At 50.9% G+C, this 12,760-nt stretch overlaps 1 protein-coding gene across 2 annotated transcripts in view; it reads right to left on the minus strand.

The window, feature by feature from the left end:
• ATP1A3 (ATPase Na+/K+ transporting subunit alpha 3) overlaps positions 1 to 12,760 on the minus strand; it is a 300,833-nt gene that overhangs the window by 15,710 nt on the left and 272,363 nt on the right. For both annotated transcript variants that reach the window (XM_069201375.1, XM_069201376.1), the window contains one exon: positions 12,328 to 12,458. In XM_069201375.1, the coding sequence (XP_069057476.1) occupies positions 12,328 to 12,458 (131 nt within the window). The remainder of the gene's footprint in view (positions 1 to 12,327; positions 12,459 to 12,760) is intronic.

Genomic DNA, 12,760 nt, shown 5'->3' on the forward strand with positions numbered 1-12,760 from the left:
CACTGTGGACCTTTTGTGATTGCCTCCTGGTGTGCTACATTCAGGTGTCACATTACGTCCTGGTACAGTAGTAAATTAATGCCCTTCACGGCAAGGCCATCACCCCTACCCAAATCTACCCGATCTTTCCTGAAGAGAAAGTAACAGCAAAATTTGGATTATGTTTCTGAACATTTCAAAACCCCTGGCAAACAGTTTGGGAAACATTAAGGTAATTAACCTTATGCTAGTTTAAAACATCTGGCTTACCCCAACCGCCCATTGACTTTCAACCAAATCTTTTTTTAAAGAGGCAGGGCAGATGGTCTGGGTGACAGTCTCACACCTAATGACAGAATGTGATGTACCCATAACTTGTCTGTAGTCTCACTGCACTAGAGTGTATGTTTGGGACTCTATATTTATCTCAGAAATGGGAGCCCGGACTACCAATCAAAGATAATAAAAGAGTAAGATGAAATCGAGATCAAATGGGAGATCCACAGCAAGTAATTCAAAGGATTGTTGCTAACAACTGGATAAATAAAGAAGAGAAGAACAAGGTGGGACAATTCCTAAAATCAGACAAGATGGGTCCACCAAGACTATTTGAAGGTATTGGGTACCTGGGGAGTTGTCTGCACACAAGAGCGAAACAGAAGGGGCACTGTCAAGTGGCTGAACAATCAACACCTATCCACCTTGGCAAACTCTTCTGGTGCAATGGTTCGCTGTTAGTGCTTGTGAAGGGTGAGCAGGGGCCAGAGCCCTTGCAAGGTTGTGCAAGGCAATTGCCCGCTTAGTCCATGTCTTTATATGGTTTTGAAATTGAGAAAAAGCCAAACTAGAGATCTGGGTTATCCCTAAGTGTCAAGTACACATAGAATCTTCAAAATATTTGGGATGTAAATTGCACAAACAAAATTTACAAATTTTAAAATTCTTTAACACATGACACTGTTTTCGCCTTCATACACAATTAGATCTCAGATTGAACTGGGAACCAGTTACCTTTCGATACCTAATGATTAATATCTACCATTCTTACACTGATTTGCAGGATGAAAATCTCGGCAGAGCGAACGGTCCCTCCAAGCCCAGTTTGCCTTTTTGGTCTTCTCTTCTGCTTTCTGTAGAGGCCATGTGGCACTAGCGAAGATGGTGTGCTACCCCAATGATAGTATTATTTTGCAAACCTTCCCCTGCTCATCCTTCATTCCTTCTTCAGGCAGGCCACACATCTGATTTGGTCACTGCGGCGCCATCTGGAGCTCTTTCCACTCTAAAGCTAACTCTGACTCCGGATGGATTATATCTTCTGGACTTAGAATGCTTTTATTCAGCTGCAGATGTCCAATGGGTGGCTCACTGGCTTTCTGCCCACCTCCCTGCATGAGATGGAGTTCATCAGTGAAGACTTTTAAGGAAGGCTTAATGCACTGCTCATCGTTTCCTACTGACCATTCTATGGATCACCATACGGGGTTATCATGCATGGCTTTCTCTTGCCTTGCCAGAACCTGTAAACTCACTGACACGAAGAAACCATATGCTCCTGCACTACCTTTGCTAAGCCTTTCCACTCGCACAGGATGGCTGTGCTCAGAGCAACTCCATCAGTGGCATGTTGCAGGTGTCTTAAAATTGGGGACTTTGTTTCTGAACAGTGAGCTACTAAATTTCCAAACCCTTGTGGCAGACTACCATCTTCACCCCGGTCAACTCCTTACTTACAACCACCTTAAATAATCATTACATGCCCTATTTCATGTCTGCTACCTAGCACTAACCCTACAAGAGGTGTGCCAGAAGCTCTGTACCATAGGATATGGTGGCAAACTGATGGAATGGGTGTACAGACCTATCCTGCAACATGGAAACCACTCCAGGTCTTCTTGTCATACTGCCTGGGTGATTGATGTAGCCAAACCTCTGCAAGATATGGACTAAAATACTGGACTTTCCCCACAAAGTATCCCACAGCTGTCACTTTAAGTAAATTCATAGTGCTTCCTTGTGAATGCATTCTTCCCGTTGCTTGCTATTGGCCTTGTGGTTTGTAACTCACAATTTGTTGCTTTCAATTTGCTGGCTTTATTTGTTTTAGGCTATGCAGCTTGAATTTCTCCCTTCCCTTGCCAAAACCTTATTTACAGTATCCTGCCGAGTGCTCCCTTTCTGTAAACAGGCCTGTAAATCTTGTTCTTATCTTATCATATTTGCTGTGCATTCAAAGAACAAAGTCAAATGTCAGGCTCTGTCTTCGGTGGGAACTTAGTGTTTACTTTCCTTTCTCTGACTTCAAAGTGAGAGGATTTATGCAACAATCTTGCTGGATACTGGGGTTAGGAAAGAGTTTTTTCTATCACATGACAACATTTAAATAGACTTCAGAAGGTATCAGAATTAGAAGTACAAATCAAGCACATTTTTGTTTAATCTGAACTGTGCTGGAAACAAATACCTTTACATGATTAAAACAAATCATTGCATTAGGTGATGCAATTTCCACACATCATCGTCTGTGCACAGTATAGTTTGATTTGAAAAACGGTATATCTGTGCAAATGTAATGGTCATTTCAATAAAAAATGTGTTGTCTGTAATGGCAGTGTGTTACCACACCATGCATGCTCCACTCCACTCTGCTCTGCACCACTCCACACCACTGCACCCTACTCTGTATCACTCCACTTTACGCCACTCCATGCCACTGCACTCTTCTCCATTCGGAACCACTCCACATTACGCCACTGCTCTCTATGCTACTTCACACTATGCCTCTCTACTCTACTCTGTACTACTCTACTCTAAGCCACTGCACTTTACACCTCTCTACACCACTGCGCTCTGCTCGTCTGCACGCCATACCACTTCAGTCTAGGCAACACCAATCTAATCCGCACAACTCCACTCTCTGCCACTCTGCAACGCTGCACTGTACGCCACTGCACTCTAAGATAATACACTCTATGCTAATGCACTTTACTCTGTAACACTCAACTCTATGCCCCTGCACTCTACATCAATACACTGTACATCATTCTAATATACTCTGCACCTCTGCACTCTATGCCACGGCACTCTACACTACTTTACTCTATGCCATCACAGTCTATGCCACTTTATGCAACTCCACTCTAACCTGCACTTCTCCACTCTAAACCACCTCACTCTACTGTGAAATAATCTACTTTATGCCACTGCACTCTGTGCCACTGCATTCTATGCCACTGCACTCTACCCTGCACCTCTCCACTCTATGCAACTGCACTCTACTCTGAAACAATCTATTCTACGCCACTGTACTCTATACCACTCTGACCACTGCACTCTAGTTCAATGCACTCTACACCACTGCAAGCTGACACTCTGCAACACTGCTCTGGCCGCCACTATACTCTACACCACTCTGCTCTGTACTACTGCATTTTGCACCATTATACTCTATTCCACTGCATTCTATGCCACTCTACTCTGCCCAATGCCACTCTATGCAACTGCACTCTACACCAGTGTACTCTAAACAACTGCACTGCCCTTTACTCTGCACCACTGTACTCTATGCCACTGTTCTCTGTACCACTCTACACCACTGCACTGACACTCTACTCTGCAACTCTGCACTCTACACCACTCTACTCTATACCAATGCACTCTAGGCACTATACTCTACTCTACACCACTCTACAATACTCCACTCTGCACCACTCTACACCACTACACTCTATGCCACATGAGTCTACTCTGCACTCTATGACACTGCACCACTCTGCATTACTGCACTCTCTGCTACTCTATTGTATGCCACTCTACTCCACTGCACTCTATGTAACTCTACCCCATGCCACTCTATGCCACTGCACTCTGCGCCAATGCACTCTAAACAAATGCACGCCACTGCCCTCTACTCTGTACCACTGTTCTCTACGCCACTGCTCTGTGCCACTCTACTCCACAAAACATCACTGCACTGACACTCTACTCTGCAGTGTTGCACTCTCCACCACCGTACTATACAAAAATGAACTATGTACTACTGCATTCTATGCCACTGCACTCTATGCCACTCTACTCTGCATCACTCCACTCTACAGCACTTTGCCCTACTCTGCACCACTCTACACTACACCACTGCACTCCCTGCAACGTGAGTCTACTCTGCAATCTATACCACTGCACCACTCTACACTACTGCTCTCTCTGCCACTCTATTGCATGCCACTCTACTCCACTGCACTCTATGCCACTCTACTCTGTCCCATGCCACTGCACTCTAAACCACTGCACTCTACGCTAACGCACTCTAAACAACTGCACTGTACCCCACTGCACTGTACTTTGCACCACTGGGCTCTACGCCACTGCTCCTAAGCTACTCTACTCCACTCCACACCACTATGCCACTAGCTTTAAGCCATGCTGAACAGCAGCTACTCTGGTGTATAACATGGCTAATGGCTAAAACACATTAGCAATGCCAATAACTCTTTCGTAGATGAGACCAACTGGCTTTGCCAATGTTTGTTAGTACTATGAGGTACCGAAGTACCTGAAAGAACTGTAAAAAATACAATTACATTATAATAAAGGCTGCTACAAAATGCGCAAATAGATTTCGGTTAAATTTTAAAAAAAGCACTTCTCAAGTACAGATTTGAATAATATACAGTTTATACCTAGTGCTAAAAAAATGTTATAACACTCCATTAAAACCACACACTCCACAGCTCACCTTGGAAAACCATTACAATACCTCTCTGAAAGAAATATCTTTGCCACCAGAAAACTTCAAGTGGCTCCTTTTAGTAAAGTCAATGCAGGTTTTCAAGCCCCTTTGTATTTGCAGATTTACCAGTTGCCCACATTTGCATGTGTTTAGGGAAGGAGACCCCCTGGCAAGAAGGCCTTTTCTTATCTGTCTGCTCCTCCCTCCCTCAGAGCACAGGAGACCCCCTGCCTTCCAGTCCGGCTGGGGAAACTCCTCTGCCCGTAATTTTGCCCTGCCTCCATTGCCCTTTAGGTGAAAGGCTAAAATTACGGACAAATGCCGTCCGTTAAAGCTTCCATCACGGACAACTGACAGCAGGGCGAAATTACAGACAGTCCGTGAAATTTACGGACGGGTGGTCACCCTACCTCACACACCTCTGTGTGTCCTGTTCTACCCTCCCCGCTGTACATCCTCACACACCTCTGTGTGTCCTGTTCTACCCCTCCCCCACTGTACATCCCCACACACCTCTGTGTATCCTGTTCTACCCCTCCCGCTGTACATCCTCACACACCTCTGTGTGTCCTGTCCTACCCCTCCCCGCTGTACATCTCCACACACCTCTGTGTATCCTGTTCTACCCCTTCCCCACTGTACATCCTCACACACCTCTGTGTATCCTGTCCTACCCCTCCCCGCTGTACATCCCCACACACCTCTGTGTATCCTGTTCTACCCCTCCCCGCTGTACATCCTCGCACACCTCTGTGTGTCCTGTTCTACCCCTCCCGCTGTACATCCTCACACACCTCTGTGTATCCTGTCCTACCCCTCCCCGCTGTACATCCTCACACACCTCTGTGTATCCTGTTCTACCCTCCCCCGCTGTACATCCTCACACACCTCTGTGTGTCCTGTTCTACCCCTCCCCACTGTACATCCTCACACACCTCTGTGTATCCTGTTCTACCCCTTCCCCACTGTACATCCTCACACACCTCTGTGTATCCTGTCCTACCCCTCCCCGCTGTACATCCCCACACACCTCTGTGTATCCTGTTCTACCCCTCCCCCGCTGTACATCCTCACACACCTCTGTGTATCCTGTTCTACCCCTCCCGCTGTACATCCTCACACACCTCTGTGTATCCTGTTCTACCCCTCCACACTGTACATCCTCACACATCTCTGTGTATCCTGTTCTACCCCTCCCCCGCTGTACATCCCCACACACCTCTGTGTATCCTGTTCTACCCCTCCACACTGTACATCCTCACACACCTCTGTGTATCCTGTTCTACCCCTCCACACTGTACATCCTCACACACCTCTGTGTATCCTGTTCTACCCCTCCCCCGCTGTACATCCCCACACACCTCTGTGTATCCTGTTCTACCCCTCCACACTGTACATCCTCACACACCTCTGTGTGTCCTGTTCTACCCCTCCCCCACTGTACATCCTCACACACCTCTGTGTGTCCTGTTCTACCCCTCCCCCACTGTACATCCCCAAACACCTCTGTGTATCCTGTTCTACCCCTCCCCATTGTACATCCTCACACACCTCTGTGTATCCTGTTCTACCCCTCCCGCTGTACATCCTCACACACCTCTGTGTATCCTGTTCTACCCCTCCACACTGTACATCCTCACACACCTCTGTGTATCATTTTCTACCCTCCCCCACTGTACATCCTCACACACCTCTGTGTGTCCTGTTCTACCCCTCCCCCACTGTACATCCTCACACACCTCTGTGTATCCTGTCCTACCCCCCCACTGTATATCCTCACACACCTCTGTGTATCCTGTTCTACCCTCCCCCGCTGTACATCCTCACACACCTCTGTGTATCCTGTTCTACACCTCCACACTGTACATCCTCACACACCTCTGAGTATCCTTTTCTACCCTCCACACTGTACATCCTCGCACACCTCTGTGTGTCCTGTTCTACCCCTCCCCCACTGTACATCCTCACACACCTCTGTGTATCCTGTCCTACCCCCCACTGTATATCCTCACACACCTCTGTGTATCCTGTTCTACCCTCCCCCGCTGTACATCCTCACACACCTCTGTGTGTCCTGTTCTACCCCTCCCCACTGTACATCTTCACACACCTCTGTGTATCCTGTTCTACCCCTCCCCGCTGTACATCCCCACACACCTCTGTGTATCCTGTTCTACCCTCCCCCGCTGTACATCCTCACACACCTCTGTGTGTCCTGTTCTACCCCTCCCCGCTGTACATCCTCACACACCTCTGTGTATCCTGTCCTACCCCCCCACTGTATATCCTCACACACCTCTGTGTATCCTGTTCTACCCTCCCCCGCTGTACATCCTCACACACCTCTGTGTGTCCTGTTCTACCCCTCCCCGCTGTACATCCTCACACACCTCTGTGTCCTGTTCTACCCCTCCCCGCTGTACATCCTCACACACCTCTGTGTGTCTTGTTCTACCCCTCCCCGCTGTACACCCTCACACACCTCTGTGTATCCTGTTCTACCCCTCCCCCGCTGTACATCCTCACACACCTCTGTGTGTCCTGTTCTACCCCTCCCGCTGTACATCCCCACACACCTCTGTGTATCCTGTTCTACCCTCCCCCACTGTACATCTTCACACACCTCTGTGTATCCTTTTCTACCCTCCCCCACTGTACACCCTCACACACCTCTGTGTATCCTGTTCTACCCCTCCCCCACTGTACATCCTCACACACCCCTGTGTGTCCTGTTCTACCCTCCCCCGCTGTACATCCTCACACACCTCTGTGTATCCTGTCCTACCCCTCCCCGCTGTACATCCTCACACACCTCTGTGTATCCTGTCCTACCCCTCCCCCGCTGTACATCCTCACACACCTCTGTGTGTCCTGTTCTACCCCTCCCCCGCTGTGCATCCTCACACACCTCTGTGTGTCCTGTTCTACCCCTCCCCACTGTACATCCCCACACACCTCTGTGTATCCTGTTCTACCCCTCCCCGCTGTACATCCTCACGCACCTCTGTGTGTCCTGTTCTACCCCTCCCCACTGTACATCCCCACACACCTCTGTGTATCCTGTCCTACCCCTCCCCCGCTGTACATCCCCACACACCTCTGTGTATCCTGTTCTACCCCTCCACACTGTACATCCTCACACACCTCTGTGTATCCTGTTCTACCCCTCCACACTGTACATCCTCACACACCTCTGTGTATCCTGTTCTACCCCTCCCCCGCTGTACATCCCCACACACCTCTGTGTATCCTGTTCTACCCCTCCACACTGTACATCCTCACACCTCTGTGTGTCCTGTTCTACCCCTCCCCCACTGTACATCCTCACACACCTCTGTGTGTCCTGTTCTACCCCTCCCCCACTGTACATCCCCAAACACCTCTGTGTATCCTGTTCTACCCCTCCCCATTGTACATCCTCACACACCTCTGTGTATCCTGTTCTACCCCTCCCGCTGTACATCCTCACACACCTCTGTGTATCCTGTTCTACCCCTCCACACTGTACATCCTCACACACCTCTGTGTATCATTTTCTACCCTCCCCCACTGTACATCCTCACACACCTCTGTGTGTCCTGTTCTACCCCTCCCCCACTGTACATCCTCACACACCTCTGTGTATCCTGTCCTACCCCCCCACTGTATATCCTCACACACCTCTGTGTATCCTGTTCTACCCTCCCCCGCTGTACATCCTCACACACCTCTGTGTATCCTGTTCTACCCCTCCACACTGTACATCCTCACACACCTCTGAGTATCCTTTTCTACCCTCCACACTGTACATCCTCGCACACCTCTGTGTGTCCTGTTCTACCCCTCCCCCACTGTACATCCTCACACACCTCTGTGTATCCTGTCCTACCCCCCACTGTATATCCTCACACACCTCTGTGTATCCTGTTCTACCCTCCCCCGCTGTACATCCTCACACATCTCTGTGTGTCCTGTTCTACCCCTCCCCACTGTACATCTTCACACACCTCTGTGTATCCTGTTCTACCCCTCCCCGCTGTACATCCCCACACACCTCTGTGTATCCTGTTCTACCCTCCCTCGCTGTACATCCTCACACACCTCTGTGTGTCCTGTTCTACCCCTCCCCGCTGTACATCCTCACACACCTCTGTGTATCCTGTCCTACCCCCCACTGTATATCCTCACACACCTCTGTGTATCCTGTTCTACCCTCCCCCGCTGTACATCCTCACACACCTCTGTGTGTCCTGTTCTACCCCTCCCCGCTGTACATCCTCACACACCTCTGTGTCCTGTTCTACCCCTCCCCGCTGTACATCCTCACACACCTCTGTGTGTCCTGTTCTACCCCTCCCCGCTGTACACCCTCACACACCTCTCTGTATCCTGTTCTACCCCTCCCCCGCTGTACATCCTCACACACCTCTGTGTGTCCTGTTCTACCCCTCCCGCTGTACATCCCCACACACCTCTGTGTATCCTGTTCTACCCTCCCCCACTGTACATCTTCACACACCTCTGTGTATCCTTTTCTACCCTCCCCCACTGTACACCCTCACACACCTCTGTGTATCCTGTTCTACCCCTCCCCCACTGTACATCCTCACACACCCCTGTGTGTCCTGTTCTACCCTCCCCCACTGTACATCCTCACACACCTCTGTGTATCCTGTCCTACCCCTCCCCGCTGTACATCCTCACACACCTCTGTGTATCCTGTCCTACCCCTCCCCCGCTGTACATCCTCACACACCTCTGTGTGTCCTGTTCAACCCCTCCCCCGCTGTGCATCCTCACACACCTCTGTGTGTCCTGTTCTACCCCTCCCCACTGTACATCCCCACACACCTCTGTGTATCCTGTTCTACCCCTCCCCGCTGTACATCCCCACGCACCTCTGTGTGTCCTGTTCTACCCCTCCCCACTGTACATCCCCACACACCTCTGTGTATCCTGTCCTACCCCTCCCCCGCTGTACATCCTCACACACCTCTGTGTGTCCTGTTCTACCCCTCCCCACTGTACATCCTCACACACCTCTGTGTGTCCTGTTCTACCCTCCCCCACTGTACATCCTCACACACCTCTGTGTGTCCTGTCCTACCCCTCCACACTGTACATCCTCACACACCTCTGTGTATCCTGTCCTACCCCTCCCCCGCTGGACATCCTCGCACACCTCTGTGTATCCTGTCCTACCCCTCCCCGCTGTACATCCTCACACACCTCTGTGTGTCCTGTTCTACCCCTCCCCCGCTGTACATCCTCACACACCTCTGTGTATCCTGTTCTATCCTCCACTGTACATCCCCACACACCTCTGTGTATCCTGTTCTACCCCTCCCGCTGTACATCCTCACACACCTCTGTGTATCCTGTTCTACCCCTCCCCGCTGTACATCCCCACACACCTCTGTGTATCCTGTTCTACCCTCCCCGCTGTACATCCTCACACACCTCTGTGTATCCTGTTCTACCCCTCCCCATTGTACATCCTCACACACCTCTGTGTATCCTGTCCTACCCCTCCCCGCTGTACATCCTCACACACTTCTGTGTGTCCTGTTCTGCCCCTCCCCCGCTGTACATCCTCACACACCTCTGTGTGTCCTGTTCTACCCCTCCCCCGCTGTACATCCTCGCACACCTCTGTGTATCCTGTCCTACCCCTCCCCGCTTTACATCCTCACACACCTCTGTGTATCCTGTTCTACCCCTCCCCCGCTGTACATCCTCACACACCTCTGTGTATCCTGTTCTACCCCTCCCCGCTTTACATCCTCACACACCTCTGTGTATCCTGTTCTATCCTCCCCGCTGTACATCCTCACACACCTCTGTGTGTCCTGTTCTACCCTCCCCGCTGTACATCCCCACACACCTCTCCGTATCCTGTTCTACCCTCGCCGCTGTACATCCTCACACACCTCTGTGTATCCTGTTCTACCCCTCCCCCGCTGTACATCCTCACACACTTCTGTGTTTCCTGTTCTACCCCTCCCCACTGTACATCCTCACCCACCTCTGTGTATCCTGTTCTACCCCACCCCCACTGTACATCCTCACACACCTCTGTGTATCCTGTCCTACCCCTCCCCCGCTGTACATCCCCACACACCTCTGTGTATCCTGTTCTACCCCTCCCCCACTGTACACCCTCACACACCTCTGTGTATCCTGTTCTACCCCTCCCCCACTGTACATACTCACACACCTCTGTGTGTCCTGTTCTACCCCTCCCGCTGTACATCCTCACACACCTCTGTGTATCCTGTTCTACCCTCCCCCACTGTACATCCTCACACACCTCTGTGTATCATGTTCTACCCCTCCCCCGCTGTACATCCTCACACACCTCTGTGTATCCTGTTCTACCCCTCCCCGCCGTACATCCTCACACACCTCTGTGTGTCCTGTTCTACCCCTCCCGCTGTACATCCTCACACACCTGTGTGTCCTGTTCTACCCCTCCCCCGCTGTACATCCTCACACACCTCTGTGTGTCCTGTTCTACCCCTCCCCCGCTGTACATCCTCACACACCTCTGTGTGTCCTGTTCTACCCTCCCCGCTGTACATCCTCACACACCTCTGTGTGTCCTGTTCTACCCCTCCCCCGCTGTACATCCCCACACACATCTGTGTGTCCTGTTCTACCCCTCCCCCGCTGTACTTCCTCACACACCTCTGTGTGTCCTGTTCTACCCCTCCCCGCTGTACATCCTCACACACCTCTGTGTGTCCTGTTCTACCCCTCCCCGCTGTACATCCTCACACACCTCTGTGTGTCCTGTTCTACCCCTCCCCGCTGTACATCCTCACACACCTCTGTGTATCCTTTTCTACCCTCCCCCACTGTACATCCTCGCACACCTCTGTGTATCCTGTTCTACCCTCCCCCACTGTACATCCTCACACACCTCTGTGTATCCTTTTCTACCCTCCCCCACTGTACATCCTCACACACCTCTGTGTGTCCTGTTCTACCCCTCCCCCGCTGTACATCCTCACACACCTCTGTGTGTCCTGTTCTAGACCCGCCCCCGCTGTACATCCTTCAAGACAATCCAAAGAATTTACCAGTGCACATCCTTAATCACAGAAAAACTCCCACATGTCCCCTATGCTCCAGCCGAACCCCTGATTTACACCCTCGAGTCTCTATGCAAATCCTTCATCTCTATGTCGAGAGTTGTCCTCTCACATGGCATGTGTCCCCTATACCAGCCTACCTCTCATCTACATCCCAAGAGCAACACCCTCACATACCTAGAGTCCTCTCTGTACGGGCCCATCCCACCCAAGACCAATGCCCTCACAGACCCACTGTGTGCTCTATACGGGCCCACCTATCAACAGACCAATGCCCCTCAGACCCAGTGTGTGCTCTGTACGGGCCCACCTACCACAGACCAATGCCCTCACAGACCCTGTGTGCTCTCTGCACACTTCTGCCTCTCACCCAGAGAGCAGTGCCCTCACAACCCGGTGTGCTCTCTTTACAGAGCGACCTACCCACAGACCAGTGCCCTTAAAGACCCACTATGTAATCTGCATCGGCCCTCCTCTCACCCACAGACCAGTGCCCTCACAGACCCAGTGTGCTCTCTGCACCCATCAATAGTCCCCAAGACTTACTTCATGCCCTGCTGGAAGACTGAGTTCCTCCTTGTTTTGCATATGATGACGTCAGCCCACTGCACCACCACGATGCTGACGAAGAATGCTGTGTGGCAGGTGAACTCCACCACCTTCCGCTGCTCGTAGGTCTGTAAGACAAGGCGAGGTCTGTCAGTGCAGAAACCCAGCAGTATCAACACGCAGCTCTGCCAAAACACTTCACTCATGAGTGGTCCCAGGTATTAAAGTACTGAGGCCCTGAGTTACCACAGGCAGAAAAGCACTGGTACACATCAGTCCTGCGTAACCCCTGGAAGTAGAGGACACATTCAGTCCTGCGTAACCCCAGGTATTAAAGTACTGGGACACAAGTCAGGCCTGCATAACCCCAGGTGTTAAAGTACCGGCTCACGTCAATCCTGCGTATCCCAGGTATTGAAGTACTGGGACA

This window comes from Pleurodeles waltl, chromosome 7, assembly GCF_031143425.1.
Source record: "Pleurodeles waltl isolate 20211129_DDA chromosome 7, aPleWal1.hap1.20221129, whole genome shotgun sequence".
NCBI classification, from domain to species: Eukaryota; Metazoa; Chordata; class Amphibia; order Caudata; family Salamandridae; genus Pleurodeles; species Pleurodeles waltl.